Consider the following 23,865-nt stretch of genomic DNA (forward strand, 5'->3'; position numbering starts at 1 on the left):
GGATGTGTGTATACAGTCCCTCTTCATGTGTGCTGTACATAACGGCTGGATGATGTGTGTGTATACACTCCATCTACATGTGTACAGTACATAAGGCCTGGATGATGGGTGTGTGTATACAGTCCCTCTTCATGTGTGCTGTACATAAGGGATGCATGATGTTTGTGTACTGTCCCACTACATGTGTGCTGTACATGAGAGCTGGATTATGGCCACTTTTCTTTTGGCTTATTTGCTACTTGCCTTAGTTTGCATTGCCACCATCTGAAGTTGCTGCAGGTTTGATTCTGCATATTTATGGAACATCGAACTGCAGCGGTCAGATGTTACATCATAGTGAATGGGATTTCAAGAAATTTCATGCCTACTATACGTGCACAGATGCCTGTGGATCACCCGCAAACACTGACATTAGGTGCGTCAATTTCTCTTCCCGGAGACGCTAGTAACCATAACAGAAATGACATCAATAGAAATGTTTTGAATGCATTTAATCCGCACGGTTCAGTAACACATCAAAACATTTACCTGCTTTTAATAGCAGGCAGCGCTTTGGACTCGGTGAACGTGCTCTGCGTCCAAAGTGCTGCTACTTCCGTATCGTGGGAACATACCCTTAAAACACAGTTTTTTAATTGCCATGGAACTACTTTTTTTAATTTAACGCCTTATTTATGCATCTGGTGCACCAGAGTTTGGGTGCAATGCCCCTGACAGGCACAGGTTAGAAAATCGCCTACAGTGGCATGTGCAAGTTTGTGCACCCCTTGTCAAAACTACTGTAATTGTGAACAGTTAAGCAAGTTGAAGGTGAAATAATCTCTAATCTACTTCACAGGCGCGGGTGGCGCCCTCTGGGAGGAGGATTTTTTTTTTCTCTTCTCCAGCAAGATGGCGCTGCCGGCTACTGCACAATAGCAGCTATCGCGTCTCTATACACACACCGATAGCTGCTACTGCGCAGGCCTGGCGGGTTCCATTTTCAATTTGATTTTTTTTTTTTTTTTTTACACTTCTTCAGTAACATCAAGCATACGTATTAACTGGACACTAAGGCTAGCTTCAGACTAGCGTTTTGGCCCGCAGCGCACGGCCGCCGCTAAGCCCCCTCCGGTCATCTCCTTCTAGTGTTGCACATCGCTGCATTCGATCTGCACACCCTATCTTTAGCATAGGGTGCCCTGGCCGTGCGCTAGTAGGATTTTGAGTGCGCTGCGCCCTTTTGACGGTGCTCCGAGCGCACCAAAATGCAACATGGTGCGTTCGGCACACGTCGGCGCACCGTCAAAAGGGGGCAGCGCACGCAAAATCCTAGTAGCGCACGGTCTGCTAAAGATGGGGTGTGCAGATCGCATGCAGCGATGTGCGACACTAGGAGGAGATGAGTGGAGGGGGCGAGGCAGAGGGCGGGGCTTAGCGGCGGCCATGCACTGCGGGCCAAAACGCTAGTCTGAAGCTAGCCTAAACATGCGATTATGCTGCAGCGGAGGTCCCATGGCTGTCACCTACCTGCAGAATGCTTTTTTTTTCTTCAGTATGTACAGGTAGGTATTCATTATGTAAACTGCAGTAGGGGGCATGTCAGTGAGGGATCAGTGACCTGTCGGCTGTCTGCATTATGAATACCTAATCAGAGCACCACATGAAGACCCACGCCCCAGGGCACGAGCATATCATTAACTCTTAACTGAAAGTAAAGATTAAACAACAACCACAAGACGGATTTCATCAACCCAGGTATCATTGTAATCAGTATAACGGCGCCGACCTGACACTGGGTATAGGTTACGGTGCACTATGTTGCTGACAGATTACTTTTAATTACCGTATTTTTCGGACTATAAGACGCACCGGACTATAAGACGCACCCCAATTTTCAGAAGGAAAATGGGCAAAAAAATAATAATGTGTCAAATGGGGGTCCGTCTTACAGTCCGAATTCAGCTTACCTGGAAAGGGATCTGGCACAGGTGGAGGAGTGGTCACAGGGGTCATTCAGTGGTCCAGGCTCGTGCGGTGGCGGCTCTGTGGTGGGGCAGGTTGGTTGTGCTGGAGCAGCTGGGCTGTGCTGGGGCAGGTGGGCTGTGCTGGGGCAGCTGTGCTGTGCTGGGGCAAGTGGGCTGTGCTGGGGCAGCTGGGCTGTGGCAGCTGTGGTGGGGCAGCTGGGCTGTGCTGGGGCAGGTGGGCTGTGCTGGGGCAGCTGGGCTGGGGCAGCAGGGCTGTGCTGGGGCAGTTGGGCTCTGTGGGGTGAGGGTGGCGGCTCTCTGTGCTCCGATGCAGGGGCGGAGGCTCCGCCGGCATTTCCTCCAAGCCCGGAGGCCCCCGCACATCCCTTGCTGGCCGCCGCCATGTTGAGGTGGCCTTCGGGAGCATGGACGCCGGAAAGATGGCCGCCGGTCCGGGGACGGCGCATGCGCAGGTTTAGATCTCGTCCCGAGATCTCGGGGGACGAGATTCAAATCTCGGCAACGAGATCTCGTCCCCCGAGATCTCGGGACAAGATCTGAACCTGCGCATGCACCGTCCCCGGACCGGCGGCCATCTTTCCGGCGGCCATGCTCCCGGAGGCCACCGCAACATGGCGGCGGCCAGCAAGGGATGTGCGGGGGCCTCCGGGCTTGGAGGAAATGCCGGCGGGGCCGCCGCCCCAGCACCGGAGCACAGAGAGCCGCCACCCCTGCACCGGAGCACAGCCTGCTGCCACCACCGCACTACAGAGCCCCGCGGCATCCGCACCAGCCTCGGAGGTAGGAACATTGCGACCATAAGACGCACCCCCCACTTTCCCCCAAAATTTTGGGTGAAAAAAGTGCGTCTTATGGTCCGAAAAATACGGTACATTTTGAACTGAGGAAAGGACAACTTGAAAATGCTTTGCTATATTCTTAATATAGCCTCTCCTGCTTTGTGAGTCTCCACCATTTTCATTTTCAGAGTACTAGACAGCTGCTTAGAAGAACCCATCGCTGCTGGTTTTGGCACAAGATTAGAGGAGGCTGGATTTTTGTAAAGCTGGGAAATTTGCATCATTTGGCCTCTCCTAACGATGATAGTGAACAAGTCATAACTCTAACAGGCTAATTAACCCCTTAACGTCCAATGACGGGCAGGCATATTCTTGTCATTGGACTCCTCCCCCTGTTGGGTGTGGGCTCCGGGGATGAGCCCGCACCTTTTCCAGCACATGACAGCTGATCTGATCAGCTGACATGTGCCCGGACCAGCTGCGGGTGGAATCGCGATTCACCAACGGCTGTTAACATGTTAAATGCCTCTGTCAAACGCCAACAGCGGCATTTAACATGCATGCGCAGGAAGTGCGTCATTACTTCCTCCCTCTGGCGCCAGTGTCACATGTCCGCGTGTCGCCATGACAACCTGGGGTCGGAGCTCATATCAGTTGAGCATATCTGCTACATAAAGCAGGGCTGCAGCAGCAGAAGCGATCGGACAACTGCAGAAAAAAGTAGAAAAAAAAAATAAGTTTTTAAAAATATAAAAAAAAAGTTTAAATCGCCTCCCTTTCACCCCATTCAAAATAAAACAATAAATAAAATCAAGCATACACATATTTGGTATCGCCGCATTCAGAATCGCCCAATCTATCAATATATAAAAAGAAATTAATCCAATCGGTAAACGACATAGCTAGAAAAAAAAAAACCAAAACGCCAGAATTACGTTTTTTTGGTCTCTGCAACACTGTAATAGAGGGCGATCAAAAGAATGTATCTGCATCAACATGGTATCAATAAAAACGTCAGATCTGCGCGCAAAAAAAAGTCCTCACCCAAGCCGAGATCATGAAAAATGGAGGCGCTCAGAAAATAGCAACTTTTTTTTTTTTTTACAAACTTTGGAATATTTTTTCACCACTTGGATAAAAAGGAACCTAGACATGTTTGGTGTCTATGAACTCGTAATGACCTGGAGAATCATAATGGCAGGTCAGTTTTAGCATTTAGTGAACCAATTGTGGGATTGCACTTTTTTGCAATTTCACCGCACTTGAATTTTTTTTCCTGTTTTCTGTTACAAGAAATGGTAAAACCAATGGTGTCTTTCAATAATACAACTCATCCTGCAAAAAAATAAGCCCTCCCATGGCCATATTGACCAAAAAATAAAACAGTTATGTCTCTGGGAAGAAGAGGAGCAAAAAATGAAAATACAAAACCAATTCCGTCTTAAAGTCCGGAATTTGGCTGTGGATAGGGATGACGAGCAGCGGGTCACAGGAGGCAGAAGCTGAAGGGTGCGGCTAACACCTATGCCCGCTACTAAAGAGAAATGAATATTCACTGCACTCCACGCACATAGGTGTGAAGAGAAGTGAATATTCGTTGATCTTTAATAGCGGGCACAGTGTTAGCCACAGCATTCCGCTCCTGCAGCTGCCCGGCAAACACGTATTCCCGCTCTTAAAGAGAATGAATGTTCACTGCTCTCATACCCACTTGCAAGAAATACGGATGAGTGCCATCAATTAAAAAAACGGATTGCACTCTGACCAGTGTTATTCAATGGGTGACATCTCATTTGCGATTTTTTTTTTTTTCTCAGCTGAAATCGGACCGAGAAAAAAATTGCAGCATGCTGACAATGATTTGCTGTGTATCTTGGATGAGACTCGCCAATGCAAGTCAATGGATGCGAGAAAAAAATCGCACAGCATAATGACCATCCTCATGCCGTCCATTTTTTACGGATGCATTACCATTCTGTGTCATAGAACACTGTAAATGGTCCTGTAAATGACTGCAGAGAAAAAAAACACATTGCATACGCATGTCATACGGATGTCAGACAGATGTCATACGGATGCTATGTGAGAAAAATCGCATTGTACTCGCATGACACTCGTATGACACTTGTCCGTTTTTTTTCAGTCCGGAAATTGGATCTTTTTTTTTTCTCGCAAGTGGGTATGAGCCTTTAAAGGGAACCTGTCAACAGGATTGTGCATAGTAACCTACACACAGTGTCAGGTTGGCGTCGTTATATTGATTACAATGATACCTTGGTTGATGAAATACATCTTGTAGTTGTTCTTTAACCCCTTAATGACCGGAGCTTTTTTCTGTTTTGCGTTTTCGTTTTTCGCTCTCCTTCTTCCCAGAGCTATAACTTTTTTTATTTTTGTGTGAATATGGCCATATGAGGGCTTATTTTTTTGCGGGACGAGATTTACTTTTGAATGACACCATTGGTTTTAGTATGTCGTGTACTTGAAAACGGGAAAAAAATTCCAAGTGCGGTGAAATTGCAAAAAAAAGTGCAATCTCACACATGTTTTTTGTTTGGCTTTTTTTACCATGTTCACTAAATGCTAAAAGTGACCTGCCATTATGATTCTATAGGTCATTACGAATTCATAGACACCAAATATGCCTAGGTTCTCTTTTATCTAAGTGGTGAAAAAAAATTTCAAGGTTTGCTTAAAAACAAACAAAAAAAGCCATCTTCCGAGACCCGTAGCGTCTCCAATTCTCGTGATCTGGGGTTGGGTGAGGGCTTATTTTTTGCGCAGTGAGCTGATGTTTTTAATGATACCACTTTTGTGCAGATACATTCTTTTGAACGCCCATTATTCCATTTTAATGCAATGTCGCGGCGACAAAAAAAATGTAATTCTGACGTTTTGATTTTTTTTCCCGCTACGCCGTTTAGCGATCAGGTTAATCCTTTTTTTTTCTATTGATCGGGCGATTCTGAACGAGCCTATTCCAAATATGTGTATGTCTGATTTTTTTTAAATTTTTTTTTTAATTGTTTTATTTTGGAAGGGGCGAAAGGGGGGTGATTTAAACTTCTATATTTTTTTTTAGCTTTTTCATATTTTTTAAAACTTTTTTTTAATTTTGGCATGCTTCAATAGTCTCCATGGGAGGCTAGAAGCTGCCACAACTTGATCGACTCTGCTACATATAGGCAATGCTCAGATCATCTCTATGTAGCAGAATTACTGCATTGCTATGAGCGCCAACCACTGGGTGCCGCTCATAGCAATCCGGCATCAGCAACCATAGAGTTCTCTATGAGACCTCTGGTTGTTATGCCAATGCATTGCTGACCCCTGATCACGTGACGGGGGTCGGCGATGTGCGTATTTCCGGCCTGGTGATCAGAAGCGCTGGTTAAATGCCGCTGTCAGCATTTGACAGCCGCATTTAACTAGTTAATAGGCGTGGGCGGATCACAATTCCACCTTCGCCTATTGCGGGCACATGTCAGCTGTTGAAAACAGCTGACATGTCCCAGCTTTGATGCGGCCTCACCACCAGAGCCCTCATCAAAGCGGGGGTACTGCCATTGGACGTACTACGTACTATTGCGTCCAAAGGCAGTAAGGGGCTAATTTTTATTTTCAGTTTTGTGTTAATGAGATTCTTGTGCCCTAAGGCGGGGTTGGTGTACATGGTGCTCTGATTTTGATATTCATAATGCAGACTGCTGACAGGTCACTGATCCCTCACTGACTTGCCCCCTAGTTTGTATAATGAATATCTGTATATACTTAAAAAAAAAAAAAACCCTTCTGCAGGCTGGTGTCAGCCTGTCGGCTATCTCCGAGCTGCTACTGCGCAGGCGTGGGTGGCGACATCTTGGAGGAGGGAATTTTTTTTTCTTCTCCAGTAAGATGGCGCCGGCGCATGCGCAGTAGCAGCTATCTGATCACAGCAGCAGACACCGATTAGCAGCTACTAAGTTACATAATGCACCTATAAACAAACGGAAGCAATTACCAAGTACATTTAAAAAGGTAATAATCTTTATTTAACACTTGTTTACACACAACTTAAAATAATTTTTGCTTTCAATGGGTGAATACAAAAATGGAGCTGCAACCACAGGGGTATATCCAAATAATGAGCAAAAAGTCAAATTTCTTTTTAGGAGTGATGTACTTAGAGCATAAAAAGGAAAGAACCACAAAATAAATTTTTAGTCCTTTTAAAGCACAGCTAATATTACAATTAGTGCTTATAAGGTTTGACATATGCAAAAGGGTATTCATAGATTTCTCAGTAATATTGAGTCCGAATGTGGTTAGTTCAATTACTCACTTAAAGCAATTTAAAGCCTACAAAATATAAGGCAATCCTGTTAAATATAAGTTGGCCCACAGTGTTTATCACAACAATAGACTAACAAGACAAAAATGCTTGTTTGAATTTTTGAATACTGTGAACTAGGATTTTCAATGATGCTCAAATTATAGTACAACTATTGCTCATAACGTCATACAAACAAACTGCTCCTCACAAAAATAATGCATGTTTGTGTTTTACATCTCCTCATAGTCAAGGTATAATGAACAGTGCTCATTAATTCTAAACATACTTGCTGGCAATAAATTAGTGCAAAAATACATCAAAAAAGGTAGAGATGCTTACCTGCCAAGACCTCCAAACAAATGCACGGTCAGGATGCAGTGGACCCATATATTTTGGCCAAAATACGTAAACTCGTAATCCTCGTCACGGATCCCCACGTTTACGAGTCCCTAACACTAAACAGCAATAGCACGAAAAGAGGACTTGAAAATCCTTCAAAAATTAAAAATATATCAACTAATAACTCACATTTTTTATGTGTTTTTTGCACTTTATTTTTCAGGGTGCAGTTGGGCCCATTTGGTCTTGTAAACTGTGGTGTCTGTTCACATGGCATACATCTTGATAGCGCTGGGCAGCCCGCCTGATCTAATAGAAGGGCGTAACTAATAGGCTGTTAACCTGGATGCTGTGCATTGCCATAGTGTGAACAGCGCCACATACAAGTTTTCATTGTGCATTAATATACCAAGCAGCCGCCCCCTCCATGTATTGGTAGGATGTGAGCGGCTGTCTCATCGGTATTTTTGCACCTGTGTTGCCGCCATCTTAACTATATGAGTCCACAGCATCCTGCATTTGTTGGAAGGCCTTGGCAGGTAAGCATCTCTGCCTTTTTTGCTGTATTTTTGAATTTTTGGAGGATTTTCAAGTCCTCTTTTTGTGCTATTGTAATAAATTAGTGCCTAGAGTAGATCCCATAATATTAATCAAGTATATAGTGTTTAAAGTGCAAGAATGCTACTAAATTGTTCAGCAATTAAAGGGAGTCTGTCACCCTATTTTAGCCCTATCAGCTGCCGGCACCGCCATCAGGGGCTTATCTGCAGCATTCTGTAATGGGGTGACAGATTCCCTTTAAATTCATAGTGGGGAAGGAGTTAAGCGTGATTAAATTTAAAGGATATACATGATCTTGTTGCAGGATGGTGCCCCGACGCGCGTTTTGCGTTAGCTTCTTCCTTTGGGGGACAGTGGTATGTTATATAATGGAGGTTTCTCTTATTTTGGCTGTAGTAAGCCACTGTTAATATACCCGTCTATAATGGAGGTTTCTCCTACCAACAAGTAGCAATCAGACAGCGCTTTGCTGCAACTGGGATGACATTCTTGCGCTTTAGTTATTATTTTTTCTATATAATATGTAGACTTTGAGTCACCCACACAAGACAAGTCTGATAGGCTTTCATTTGTTCTTGTGCTTTCTGTGGGAAAAAACCCCCAAACCCTCTATACGCATGTGTGAAGAAAAACTACCTTGGAAATGAGTCCTTGCTGTGCACTAATTAGTGAATCTCCATAGTGTAGCAGCTTATTCTTTCAGTGTTGTTCAGTTATAAGCCTTAATCACACATTGTATACATACAACAGCCTTGGCCAGTTATCCTGTGTGGTGTGCAACATACCCATAAAGAGTGAATTGTTGTGGCAAACACACATCCTGGGAAAGCAGCATAAAGAGGTAAGACTGTCCGTCACATACCCTGCTTTGTGTTTAACAGTAGCTAAGGTAATAGAATTTTTATTTTAATCTCCATGACCTTCGCATCGCGCATGACAGGAAGCCATCTTTCAAACTTCTGGACATGTGCAGTGCGCAACTGCGCATCTGAAGCTGGTAAGCTTACACCCGGCTACAGAGACGCCGTGACGCTGCCGGAATTAGTGGCAATGACGCCGCTTGTGCAAATTATGTTGTCATGCCAAACACAGGGTCATGATAACATGGAAAGAGGGCTGACTAGTATGAGGAGACTAGTCAAAGCCCTCATTAGCATAGCAATTGAGGGGCATTATAAATGCTTTTTTTCAAACTCCTCTTTACAGAAAAACATTCTTTGCCTAAATGACCCTTGTATTTACTCATAAATAAGTGAATGATGCCGGGTTGGAGGGCATGGGGGACCTCACAGGTTCCTTATAAGAGAGCAGCATAATACAGGGCAAAAAAGCCTGATTCTAGGGAAGTGTCACTTACTGGGCTGCTTTGCCTTTTCATACAATCCCTGTTTTGTTAGCAGAACTAAATATTCTATTAGGTGTATAACCTGCCCACACCCCTGACAGGCAGCTTGCTGTGTTCACAGTGTAGTGTGAGTAAGCTGCTACTCGGTGGGGGTAGGGTAACACAGATTAGCCTGACTGCTCTGCATGTGACCTGTAGTCAGATTGTGTTAATCTCCATATAAAACACTGTTTGCATTGAAATTACAGCACACAGCCTAGTAAGTGACACATCACTGCAGTCAGTCTCGTGCTGTCACAGGTGTGTCAGCTGTGACAGAGAGTCATCCTGGATTCTGCTGTAGAAGGTCTCCCAACTTTTGCTGCTATTTAACACACCCTTGCTGAAGGTTTAAAAATACCTTCAGTCTCTTCCCCAAGATACTGGTGATTTCCCATTTTCCCTCTGTCTGGTTGGAAGTACTAGCATTTGGCTAGTATCTTCTTGGAGTACTCTTGGAGGATTGCTGGCGTGATATCTTGGTGGTCTTCTCAAGCTAAGTGTATCCTCTTTTTTTGTCTATCCTTTCTGCCTTTAGTTGTAATGGGGTTGACTAGCGCTTACCCTGTCCTTTCCCTATCCTGGTCCTATTGCTAGGGTCAGGCAGGGATTAGGTTCCTGCTCGGCGTCAGGTGCGCAACCTGTTTAGGGATGTCAGGCGAGACAGGGTTTTGTTAGATCTGCCTAGGGGTTTCCACTTCCCTAGTGTTTGGGTTCCCCTCCCTCTCCCCATTGTGCACCTTGCTTCTCCCTCACCCAGCATGACACGTGCCCTATATTATTCTACTCGGATATGGGTTGAACTAGATGGACTTAAAGTCTCCCTTCAACCTTAATAACTATGTTACTATGTTACTCGCAGATTACATAGCAAAAGCCTGCTTACAGATCTCTTAAACCCCTTCAAGTATCCATATATCTTGACAAGGAAGGGGTTCCGGGCATTGGACATATGGATACGTCCTGTCAATCTGTGCTCACGAGGTCGCCTAAGATGACAGCTGAAATCTTGCTCTCGCACCTCCCCGTCTGTTTAACCCCTTTACCCCCAAGGGTGGTTTGCATGTTAATGCCATGGCCAATTTTTACAATTCTGACCACTGTCCCTTTATGAGGTAATAACTCTGGAACGCTTCCATGGATCCTGGTGATTCTGAAATTGTTTTCTCGTGACATATTGTACTTCATGTTAGTGGTAAAATTTCATTCATATAATTTGTGTTTATTTGTGAAAAAAACGGAAATTTGGCAAAAATTTTGAAAATTTCACAATTTTCCAACTTTGAATTTTTATGCCCTTAAATCACAGATATGGCACACAAAAAACTTAATAAGTAACATTTCCCACATGTTTACTTTACATCAGCACAATTTTGGAACCAAAATTTTTTTTGTTAGGAAGTTATAAGGTTTAAAAGTTGACCAGCGATTTCTCATTTTTACAACGCCATTTTTTTTTTTTTTTTAGGGACCACATCACATTTGAAGTCACTTTGAGGGGTCTATATGATAGAAAATACCCAAAAGTGATACCATTCTAAAAACTGCACCCCTCAAGGTGCTCAAAACCACATTCAAGAAGTTTATTAACCCTTCAGGTGCTTCACAGGAATTTTTTGAATGTTAAAAAAAAAAAAAAAAAAAAAGAATGAACATTACTTCAAGTCTAATTTTTTTATTTTACCAAGGGTAACAGGAGAAATTGGATGGCAAAAAGTTATTGTGCAATTTGTCCTGAGTACGCTGATACCTGATATGTTGGGGGGAACCACTGTTTCGGCGCATGGCAGAGCTCGAAAGGGAAGAAGCACCGTTTCGCTTTTTCAACGCAAAATTGGCTGGAATTGAGATCAGACGCCATGTCACGTTTGGAGAGCCCCTGATGTGCCTAAACAGTGGAAGCCCCCCACAAATGACACCATTTTGGAATCTAGACCCCCCTCCAAGGAACTTATATAGATGTGTGGTGAGAACTTTGAACCCCCAAGGGCTTCACATAAGTTTATAACGTACAGCCGTAAAATTAAAAAATCATATTTTTTCCACAATAAGGATCTTTTCACCCCCAGTTGTTATTTTCCCAAGGGAAACAGGAGAAATTGGACCCCAAAAGTTGTTGTCCAATTTGTCCTGAGTACGCTGACACCCCCCATATGTGGGAGAAAGTGCCGTTTTGGAATGCAGACTTTAATGGAATAGTCTGCTGGAGTCATGTCACATTTGGAGAGCCCCTGATGTACCTAAACTCTGGAAACCCCCCATAAGTGACCCAATTTTGGAAACTAGACCCCCCCAAGGAACTTATCTAGATGTGTGGTGAGCACTTTGAACCCCCAAGTGTTTCACAGAAGTTTATACTGTGGAGCCATAAAAATAAAAAAAATCATATTTTTTTTTCCACAAAAATGATATTTTTGCCCCCAATTTTTTATTTTCCCAAGGGTACCAGGAGAAATTGGACCCCAAAAGATGTTGTGCAATTTGTCCTGAGTAGGCTGATACCCCTTATGTTGGGGTAAACCACTGTTTTGGCGCATAGCAGAGCTTGGAAGGGAAGGAGCACCGTTTGATTAACTTTTTCAACGCAGAATTGTCTGGAATTGAGATCAGAGGCCATGTTGCATTTGGAGAGACCCTGATGTGCCTAAACAGTGGAAACCCCCCCAATTCTAAAGCTCCCGTCTCACATAGCGAGATCGCTAGCTAGATTGCTGAAGCGTCACTGATTTTGTGACACAACAGCAACCTCACCAGCAATCTCGCTACTTGTGACACGCAGTGGCGACCCGCCCCCGCTGGATATCGCTGATCGTGCTTGAATGTCCTGGGCCATTTTTTCATCGTCGGTGTCCCGTTGACCAACGCACATCGCTGTGTTTGACCCGACGAGCGACCTCGTTGGCGATGCAGAACTCGGGGACGCAGGCTGGAATCTTTCAGAAAAGCTGCTGTGTGACAAGGTACCAACGACCGCCGAGGATCGCTGGATGGTTGCTGCGTTGCTGAAGAGATCTGCCTGTTTGGCAGCTTACTAGCGACCATTTAGCGACGCACCAGCGATCCTTACCAGGTTGTATCGTCGGAATCGCAGGTGCGTCGCTAAGGCTGGTTTCACATTAGTGCTTTTTAAGCGCACGCATGGCCGGGGGTAGCTCCGCCCCCGAGCCGGCTCTCTGCCCGGCGTGCCCGCCCCTTGCTTGTAGCGCCGCCTCCTAGCGGACAGCGGCGCCTGCGATCGGCGCACCCTATCTTTAGCATAGGGTGCGCAGATTGTGCGCAGGCCGTGCGCTAGTTGCGCTTTGACCTGCGCTGCGCACTTTTGACGGTGCGCCGTGCGCGCCAAAATCCGAAAAGTTCGATTTTGGCGCGCACGGCGCACCGTCAAAAGTGCGCAGCGCAGGTCAAAGCGCAACTAGCGCACGGCCTGCGCACGATCTGCGCACCCTATGCTAAAGATAGGGTGCGCCGATCGCAGGCGCCGCTGTCCGCTAGGAGGCGGCGCTACAAGCAAGGGGCGGGCATGCCGGGCAGAGAGCCGGCTCGGGGGCGGAGCTACCCCCGGCCGTGCGTGCGCTTAAAAAGCGCTAATGTGAAACCAGCCTAAGTGAAACGGGACCCTAACTCCACCCCTAGCCCTAACCTTAGCCCTAATTTAGCCCTAATGGGAAAATGGAAATAAATACATTTTTTTAATTTTATTATTTTTCCCTAACTAAGGGGGTGGTAAAGGGGGGTTTGATTTACTATTTATGGCGGATTTTTATGTTTGGCAGCTGTCACACACTAAGGCTGTGTGCACACGATGCGATTTTTAAGCGTTTTTGCCACGATTTTTGGCGCGAAAACGTTTAAAAATCGTGTACTGAACTCCCCCCATGCATTCCTATGGCATTCCGCACATGCTATGCTAATGCTGCGCTTTTTTCCGCTGTGGAATCGCATCGCGGAAAAAATCGCAGCATGCTCATTCTTTTGTGCGGAATCGCAAAGAATTGCCGCGATTCCGCACCCATAGGAATGCATGAGAATCGCTTACTTCCCGCATGTGGCTATGCCCACCATGCGGGAAGTTAAGCGTCTCATGTGCGGTTGGTACCCACGGTGTGGAGGAGAGGAGACTGTCCTCCAGGCCCTGGGTACCATACCCCTGTAAAAAAAAGAATAAAAAATAAAAAATCGGGGTATATTTACCTTCCGGCTTCACACGCTGCATTCCCGGCCTCAGCGTTCCCAGTAATGCCTTGCGGCAAGGCCCTGTGATGACGTAGACTCGCGTGACTCTAGCGGTCTTGCGAGATCGCTATAGCAAAGCGAGACTACGTCATCACAGGTCTCGCAAGGCATCGCTGGGAACGCTGAGGCCCGGGATGGCAGCGCGGGACGCCGGAAGGTAAATATACCCCGATTTTTTTTTTTTTTTAGCATTTTAACATTCTATCTATTACTATTGATGCCGCATAGGCGGCCTCAATAGTAAAAAGCTGCTCACACTTGTCAAACACTATGTTTGACGAGTGTGACCAACCTGTCAATCACTTTCCAAGCGGTGCTTGAATATCGCACGCCAAAATCGCGGCAAAATCGCGATCAAAATCGCGGTAAAATCGGCGGAAAAAAAAGCGTGATTTCTGGGAAGGAGTCCGGTTTTCTGTGTGCGTTTTAACACGCAACGTGGGCACATAGCCTAAAAGACGCTTTTTATTGTAAAAATAGTTTTTGCATCACCATATTTTGAGACCTATAATTTTTCCGTATTTTAACCCACCGAGTCATGTGAGGTCTTATTTTTTGCGTGACAAGTTGACGTTTTTATTGGTACAATGTTCGGGCACGTGACATTTTTTGATCGCTTTTTATTACGATTTTTGGGACACTGAGCAAAAACCAGCATTTCATGAATTTTTCCGCGTGTGGTAAAATTGATAAAGCGGTTTTATTCTTCGGGTCAGTACGATTACAGCGATACCTCATTTATATCTTTTTTTTTGTTTTGGCGCTTTTATACAATAAAAACAATTTTATATAAAAAATAATTATTTTGCATCGCTTTATTCTGTGAGTCATAACTTTCTTTATTTTTTTGCTGATGACGCCGTATGGCGGCTTGTTTTTTGTGGGACAAGATGACGTTTTCAGCGGTACCATGTTTATTTATATACGTCTTTTTGATCGTGCGTTATTGCACTTTTTGTTTGGCAGTATTATGATAAAGCATTGTTTTTTGCTTTTTTTTTTAAGGGGTTCCCTAAAGGGGTTAACTAGTGGGACAGTTTTATAGGGCGGGTTGTTACAGACACGGCGATACTAAATATGTGTACTTTTATTTATTTATTTTTTTTTTCAAATTTACAAAAAAAAAAAGGAATTTATTAGGGAATATTTATATTTTTACTTATTTAGGAAATGTAAAAAAATTATTTTTACACTTATTATTTTTTTTTTTTTACTTTGTCCCAGGTGGGGACATTACTATAAAGTGTCAGATCGCTGATCTGACACTTTGCAGTGCACTGTGTCAGATCAGCAATCTGACAGGCACTGAGGAGGCTTTCTCAGACTATCCCGTCCCTGGTCATACGGGCCTGAGTACCATGGACAGGATAGTACGTCAGATGTCAGAAAAATGTTAAGCCCCTAAATACCATGATCAGTCGCAACATTTAGGAGGCAAGGAGAGTGAGGGGGCTCACACGCTGTCCGATCGGCACCCCAGCAATATCATCAAGAGGGTCCGATTGTTGCCATGGTGACATCTGGGTCATCAGTCTATGGAAAGCCTGAAAAAAAGCCAAAAAAATTTTGGAAATTTTTTTTTAAATCACAAAAATAATAAAATATTGTATTCATAAATATGTATTTTTATGTAAACAAAAAAAGAAATCTATATATAAAAGTACATATATTTGCTATCGCCGCGTGCGGAACAGCCCGTCCTATAAAACTGTCACGTTAGTTAACCCCTTCAGTAACCACTATAAAACAGGCAATAAAACGTGATCAAAAAGACAAATGTAAATAAAAATAGTATCTCTAAAAATGTCATCTTGTCCTGCAAAATACAAGCCACCGTACAGTTCCATCAGCGGAAATATAAAAAAGTTATAGCTCTCAGAATAAAGCCATGCAAAAATATTTTTTTTCTATAAAAAGCGTCAAAACATGAAAAAGATATAAATGTTGTATCGCTGTAATCATACTGACCCTAAGAATAAAGATGTCTTATCACCTTTACCACATGTGAAACTGCATTTAAAAGAAAAAACTAAAATACAATTCCTAAATTGCTGGGTTTTGTTAATTCTGCCTCCCAAAAATCGGAATAGAAAGCGATCAAAAAACATTGCGATCGACAATGGTACCAATAAAAAACGTCAACTCGTTCTGCAAAAAAAAACAAGCCATTACATGACTCTGTTGGCAGAAATATGGAAAAATTATTGCTCTCAAAATATGGAAATGCAAAGAAAAAAAGCATCTTTTAGTGTATGACAGCAGCCAAGCATAAAAAGCCTATATAAATCTGTCATCTGTCATTGCACTGACCTGACAAAGTTGTGTAATCACTTATACCACGTGAGAAAAGGCGTAAAAAAAATAAACCAATTTTTGACCTGCTGTTGATTTGTTCATTTTGCCTCCCGAAGATTGCAGTAAGGCTCAGTGCACATTTATCCTGTGCTCTATACTGAGCGTTTACATCGGTGAGTAATTCTCTGAATACATGATTCAGACAGAACAACTAGCAGAAGATCCCCTATAATGAGGCAGATGGAGACACTGTGGTCGCCGTCTGACCTGTGATCTGGCAGTGTCCGTCTTTTTAAGCGTGTATGAAAGCGTGATCCACCACAGTTTTTGTGTGCCTTTGAAAAGAACACCGATGAACAGAGGCCAGAAGAAATACAGAGAAACTCTGATGCCCCTTTATAGTGATTTAATACCTCTGTGGTTCCACGTTACTGGTAGTACAAAGGCTTTGAAAAAGCAACATGGCTACTTTCCCAACCCACCACACTCCCCAAAAGAAATTTAGCAAATTTAGCACTCCCAAATCCAAATGCCCCCTCCCTTCTGAGACCTACAGGGGTCCCAAACCGTACTTTAGCATGCACATATTTGGCATTTCTGTAGTACTAGGCAAAAGCCCGCATGTCTCCAGAAGCACGAGTTGGGCATGATGTACTGGGCAATAAAATGTATGTGCACTACAATAACAGATTTGCAATTTTCACTCCGCAACATCAACTGCTGCTTGTTTCTGGAAATCATCCATGGAGTCAAATAGTCACTAAACTTGTAGATAAACTCTCAAATGGGTATAATTTCCAAAGTGAGGTCACTTGAGGGGGATTCTGCTAGCACTAAGTAACTATGTGGAGTCAGCGAACTAGTCTAGGAAAATACTTATTCCAGGAGGTAAATAGTGCAACACCGTGTGGCTAAACATGACTGGTACAGCCACATCTGGCCTCTGGGGTATTTCCACGTTTAGAAGAAATTGTGTGACAAATTTTGGTGTCCTTTTTATCCATTTGTGAAAATGTAAAATCTGGGGCTAAAACATTTTTTGTGGTAAAAATGTAATTATTTTTTTCTTAATTTCCCAATGGCATAAAATTCTGTGACCCATACATAGTGTCAATATGAGAACCGCACCCTTAGATGAATTCAATGAGAGGTGTAGTTTGTAAAATTGGGTCACTTATGGTGGAGATCTGCTCAGGACTGTGGAGTCGGTAAGCCAAACCTCCGACTCCTCAATTTCCATTACTTAGACTCTACCAAAATGGGCTCCGACTCCTCAAGTTCCATGACACTGACTCCACCAAAATGGGCTTCGACTCCGACTCCACAGCCCTGGATCTGCTGTTCTGGAGCCTCGGGCTCTTCCAGTGGGTTTTGGCACCCGCAAACCATAACAGTAAAATCTGCACTATAATATGGTGCTTCTTCCCATCTGAGCTTTCCACTGCTTTTGAAAAGTATTTTCCGATCACATTTGGTATTAATGTACTGTACAACAAACTGGGAGGTCAATTTTTTCGTGATACCCCTTGTAAAAATTAAAAAATTTGGAGCTAAAACAGCATTTCTCCTTCCCCCATGTTGGCACCACGGAGAGAGGGGATCCACCCTTCAAGGACAGGAAACCTACAATTAAAAAGGGTGGTACCCCTCTCCCGCATTAGTTGGTTTCCTGTTCTTGATGGGGAACCTACAGTTCCTGTGAAGGGAAGGCATACCTGAGTGCCAGAAGATCGTCGTTGGATGCCATGCCCGGCCAGACCGATTCAGGCAGCGGGGGTGTTCTCTGCCTCAGCTGAGGCACCACCGCTGAGGTCAGTGGGTCTCTAGGGTGTGTGAGGAGAGGCAGCAGAGATGATGGTCATCGCTGTGGTGTGTTGCCTCTCCGTGGATCCTCACTGCCTGCGCTGCAGGCATCCCGCGGGCCAACTCTGGTGGAAAGCGCGCACCAAAACTTCCAGGCTCCAGTGCACATTCACGGGGATGTGGCCCCCCTTATGACGCGGCACCACAAGACATGACTTGTAATCCAGTCAGCGCACGCTCACGTCCAGTGGTGTGAGTGTCCCGGGTACTGTTCGCTCGCACGCTGTACACCCCCCCTTTCCGGGGGGCATCCCTATTGAGGGCAGGCATCTAGGAATAGGAGTGGGTGTGTTGAAGTGAATCAGTCTCAGGTGTGCAGAGGCGGTACAGGCGAGGAGAAGGGGAAGTGCCATGACTTATTTACCGCCAGAAAGCACTAGGAGAGTGCTTCTGATAGAGCTGTGACAGTTTTGCCCCAGTCATGAGTGAGCAGGAGCACTACATTCCCAGTCACTACCCCAGCAGTAGCTGCTGTCGCAGCCACAGCAGCAGCTGCTGTCGCAGCCACAGCAGCAAAAGAATAAACGTGCTGGACTTAGAGAGCGTAGTAACAGTGGGAGTGGGCGCTCTCGCAGATCAACACAATGCAGCAAGGACTCCAGTGTGGCATCGAACCCAAGAGAGAACCCATCTACAAGAATGGTTCCTCCTCCTAACTGTCAGAATGGTAAGTGATCTACATGAAAGTTCACCTTGTAATTACGGTCCCCCTTTTCTCTTCTCTTCTTCAGGGAAGGAAAAGTGCGGGCAAGACCTAGAACAGTACCTGCGCACATTTCACGGAGGAGTTATCCACTACATGGGAAAAAAGATTCTGCAGCTCTTGTATAGAGTAAACAATCTGTGGAGAAACCCCGAAGTTTGCCTCAGAGCTTAGGTCCATAGTAGTCACAGGTAGAAGATACCTTTAGGTCCCTTCAGGATAAGGGGAAAAACCAGCTGAAGTCCAGGGGCAGGTTCCCTGAGTCCAGGTCTAGCAGTTTTGACGGTGAACAGGGGGGACTCGGTTGCGTCCGATTCATCTTCAACAGCCTCGTTGAAGCAGTCAGGACCACCATGGGGCTGGTAGACTCTCGTCCAAAAAGACCAGTTCATGACATAATGTTCGGTGGACTAGAACGAAAAAAAAAAGATCTTTCCCTGTTAATGAGAAAATCCAATCCCTAGTTAAGAAAGTGTCGAAAGAATCTGAGAGAAAGGGCCGTTTATCCCCAAAGAGGAAGTATCCATTTGATGACTTGGTATGTTCATTCTGGGAGAAGGCACCAAAATTAGATGTGGCAGTTGCTAAGACTTCCAAAAAGTTTTCCCTTCCCTTTGAAGACATGGAGAGTATTGAAGGATCCCATGGACAAAAAAAAAGTGAATACCTTTCTGAAGGGTTCATGGGAGGCCGCCAGGGATGGGACTTAAACCTATGGTCTGGCTGGACCAGCTGTAATCACAGCTGAGAGAGAAAACCAATAGGGATGCTATACGAGACTCCATCCCAGTAATGATGGGTGACACATCGGCGGGCTCGGTCAGACTGGCAGCCAGATCGGCAGTTTTTTCTAATGCAGTCCGGCGAGCCCTCTGGCTCAAATGTTGGCCAGGAGACCTCCAAATAAAGTAAAGACTATGCTCCATTCCCTGTGAGGGTGAATTATTATTCGGGTCTACGCTTGATAATCTGGATAAAGCGGGGAATAATAACGCTTTCCTGACCTCTCCAATACCTCTTATAGGAAATCCTTTTGGAGTAGGAAATTTAACCGGAGGTAGCCCCCCTGGAATCAGGATAAGTGGGAGGATAGAAGGGGAAAAACCAAAGGGTTCTTGCTCAACAGACCCCCTCCCCCATGACAGCAACAAGCCATCCCAATGAGGGTTTTTCCCAGGTGGGGGAAAGGTTATCTCATTTTCTCCCGGCCTGGGAAAAAATATCCAACAGATCTTTGATCTTAGACCTAATAAAATCCATTCTAAAATGTCAATTCCACTCATCTCCCCAACTAAATTTTGTAGTGACACACCCCAGAGATCTTCAAACGAAGAGCAACTAGCCTTAGAGCAGGAGGTTCTTGGCCTGATAGGAAAAGCAATCCTTCAAGTGGTCCCTTACCATGAAAAAGCCGAAGGATTCTACTCCCCTCTGTTCCTGAGGAAAAAATCAGATAGAACTTACAGGACAATCATAAAACTAAAGAAACTGAACAAGTTATTGAAGGTTCAAACCTTCAAAATGGAAACAATAAAAACATTAGTAAAAATGCTGCTTCCGGACTGTTTCATATTCTGGATCTAAAGGACGCCTACTATCACGTCCCCATCCACAGAGACTATCTGAAATTCCTCAGGGTAGCAGTCCCGATAAAAGGGGTTGTAAAGCACTATCCATTCACGGCCCTCCCATTCAGTCTAGCCATAACTCCATGGGTGTTCACCAAGATAGTGGCAGAAGTAATGGCACACTTGATGGAACAAGATATCCTAATTGTTCCATGCCTGGACGATTTTCTGATAATAGGCAACTCCCTCCACCATTGTAAGAACCAACGAGAGAAATTCATGGATTCCTTGATGAACTAAAGGGGGTTTTACACATAGCGATATCGCTATAACGTCACCGATTTTGTGACGTTATAGCGATATCGCTAGCGATATCGCTATGTGTGATACTTACCTCCGACCGCCTCCCCCACTGGTTATTGCTGATCGCGTGAGAATGTCCGGCTCCATTTCTCGTCGTCTGCTTCCTGCTGGGCTTCCTGCTGTGACGACGAGCGACGCGTGTAGGCGGGCGGGAGGACGTCTTCATCGCTGTGTGTGAAAGGTGAGTATCGTGCGCTGCGTCACTGCTGCATCGCTGTGAGATCTTTCTGTGTGAAAGCTCAACTAGCGATCATTTAGCGATGCACCAGCGATCCTGACCGGGTCGGATCGCTGGTCAGATCGCTGGTGCATCGCTAAATGTAAAAGGGCCTTTAGTCTGGCTTTTAAATCTAAAGAAATCCAAAACCGTGCCAAACCAAGTGCAGGAATATCTGGGTATCATACTAGATTCAAAGAAACAGGAGTGTCGCCTCCCAGCAGAAAAAGTTGAAAATATCATAGCTCTGATATCTCGGATAAGGGACCTCCCTTTATGACTTTGTGGAAAGCAATGTCCCTCTTAGATTCCATGACTGCCTGTATCCCGGCCGTTCATTGGGCTCAGACATACCAGGGATCTGCTGTGGGAAATCTTATCAGCCAAAAGCTCTCTAAAAGGGCATTTAGAAGGTCAGCTAACCTTGTCATCGGAATCAGCACTTTCTTTAGAATGGTGGATTAGGATAGACAACTTAACCCAGAGTATTCCATGGGTGATTTCAGTGTCTCAGGTTCTGACCACAAACGCAAGCCACAGGTGTTGGGAGGGCTCACTTGAACGACCGGATAGCTCAAGGGGTCTGGACAGAGGACCTAAGATCAGTGTCCTCAAACATGAAGGAACTATTGACAGTAAAGTTTTCCCTTTTAAAATTCTCTTTAGGGGCACCACATAAGAGTATTCTCAGACAGCTGGGTAGTGGTAGCCTATTTAAATCACCAGGGAGGAACCCGGTCCCTCCTGCTCATGGTAGTGACAAAGTCCATTTTTCAGTTAGCTGAGGGCAACTTGGGATCTTTATCTGAATTCCTCATAAGAGGGACAGAAAATCGCAGAGCGGACTTCCTGAGTCGGACCCAAAAGAGACCGGGCAAGTGGGAACTGAATCAGCTGGGTCCGATTCATGGTTAACTGTCTGTGTGGAAGGAAATTAATTTCCTTCCACATAGCTTTAATTTCTGTGAAGCACCTAAAGGATTAATAAACTTTTTGGACGTGCTTTGAGGTGCACAGTTTTTAGAATGGTGTCACTTTTGGGTATTTTCTGTCAAATAGACTACTCTGTCACTTCAAACGTTATGGCCCCTAAAAAAAAACACAAATAGACTACTCTGTCACTTCAAACGTTATGGCCCCTAAAAAAAAACAAACAACAAAAAAAAGTTTTGTAGATTGTTGAAAAAATGAGAAATTGCTGAACAACTTTTAACCCTTTTAACTTCCCGACCAAAAAAAAGTTTTAAAAGTTGTGTTGATATAAAGTAGACATGTGGGAAATGTGATCTATTAACTGTTTTGTGTGACATAACTTTGGTTTAGAGATATAAAAATTGAAAGTTTGAAAATTGCAAAAATTTTACCAAATTTCCAATATTTTCACAAATAAATGCAAGTCATATCGAAGACATTTTACCACTAATATTAAGTACAATATGTCAAGAAGAAACAGTCTCTGAACCAGTGGGATCCGTTGAAGCATTCCAAAGTTATTACCTCATAAAATGACAGTGGGTAAAATTTTATAAAAGGTGGACTGGTCAGGAAGGTGAGAACAGGCTGGGGGTGAAGGATTAACAAGATTTTGATATCTCCTAATAAAAAGGATTCCTTTTTTGGGGGTTTGAAGTTTGGTTCTACAGAGTTCAGTTTTGAAAGCTCATGAGTGTCCAGGCTCCATCTTCAAATAGATTACCAATATCCGTTTAGTGGAAGACCTTATAAATATAGTGTAAAAGAGAAAAACAAATGCATTATATTTAATATAATATTGCAATACCTGCCTCTAGTGTGTTATCTCTATTGCAATACCTTTTTCAGTTCAGTGTAGTGTCAGTTGGAGGCAAGGTCTGTCTCAGACCTGTCTTAAGGAACTGTCACACTTACCGATGTACCAGCGATCCCGACCAGCGATATGACGCAGTCAGGATCGCTGGTACATCGCTAAGTGGTCGCTAGTGAGCTGCCACACAGGCAGATCTCACCAGCGACATCGCAGCGGTCAGGGGTCGCTACTTACCTGTCAGACGAGGCGATCCTGACGTCCTCCAGCCCGCGTCCACGCGTCGCTCGTCGGCGCCACAGGAAGCCCAGCAGGAAGCTGACGACGAGAAACGGTCCAGGACGCTCTTGCGCGATCAGCGATAACCAGCGGGGATTAGTCGTAGGTAAGTATCAGACATAGCGATATCGCTAGCAATATCGCTATAATGTCACAAAAACCAGTGACGTTATAGCGATATTGCTAGCGATATCACTTAGTGTGACAGGCCCTTTAGGCTAGGAGCTAGTTACTTTTGTTTTAAGATGGATATCTCGGGGTAGTAGAGTGTAATTATGCACTCTGTTTCACCAACGCAGTGAGAGTACTGGCTGTAATTGTTCAGTCGGTGTGGCCGGACCAATCGTACCTTGACACAGTTGGTGCAAGTACTGTAAGCCTGCTAGCTTTTGCCGCCCATACTGCCATGTGCATACAGCAAGAGATAAGAGGATCCAAAGCGTCAGGATAGGTAAGTATATCACTGCTGTAAGCCGTTTCCCGCCATCCTCTCTCCCTCCCCTATGGCCTAGGGTGGTGGTTACCAGAAGCTGTGCAGGGAACAGGTGCTGCTACTAGGAATCCGTCTCATCCAACTGGTCCCTTGTCCTCATTGAGTTTAGATTGACAGTGGGAGGCAGTTGGCCATCAAAGCAGCACTGTCTGGATTGAGGTAGCTAGCAGGGGTGCGGTCCTGCATGTGGCATGGCCTTTATAGCGCTTGGCCATTTTGGGGGAGGCAGGGTTAGGCGATTCCCTGGGCTGTATGTTTCCAGTCAATCTTTGGCCGTGTTCCTCCTGGCCTTCCAGAGCGGCTGGACTTGCAGCTTATAAGCGGCAGTGTCTCAGTATGCCAGGTTCCTGCTCCTGTGGCTCTGCCTCTACCTCTTAAAATCGTGTGGGGAACAGTAGCACCTCGACCTCTTCCTCATGGTGGGATGGTAAACTCACAGGGGACACCAGATTCCTGAATTATGGATGTGGAAGGCTGTTAGCTACCGGGTGCTGATTCTAAACCCTCAAACAGTTTTATGTCACTGTTTAGTGGGGTCTTCCATTTTTTTCTTTCTGTCTTTTCTCTATCACTCAAAATGTCTGAGTCTAGAGAGGACCGTGCATGCCCATTAACGCAGTCTGCACTTGTCACTTATTATGCCTAATAAAAAAGCCAAGAAGCCAGCGCTGCCTATGGTCAGCATGCAATACATAAAGTGCATATGCACATATTGATTTCTAATTG

The 23,865-nt window shown here is 44.7% G+C and overlaps 1 protein-coding gene across 2 annotated transcripts in view; it reads left to right on the forward strand.

The window, feature by feature from the left end:
* The window catches only part of ZNF830 (zinc finger protein 830), a 215,894-nt gene that overhangs the window by 34,074 nt on the left and 157,955 nt on the right, over positions 1-23,865 (forward strand). For both annotated transcript variants that reach the window (XM_073587730.1, XM_073587727.1), the window contains exon 2: positions 8,700-8,799. In XM_073587730.1, the coding sequence (XP_073443831.1) occupies positions 8,700-8,799 (100 nt within the window). The remainder of the gene's footprint in view (positions 1-8,699; positions 8,800-23,865) is intronic.

The sequence above is a fragment of the Dendrobates tinctorius genome, unplaced genomic scaffold, assembly GCF_039654945.1.
Source record: "Dendrobates tinctorius isolate UK_male_01 unplaced genomic scaffold, ASM3965494v1 ptg000102l, whole genome shotgun sequence".
Taxonomy (NCBI): Eukaryota; Metazoa; Chordata; class Amphibia; order Anura; family Dendrobatidae; genus Dendrobates; species Dendrobates tinctorius.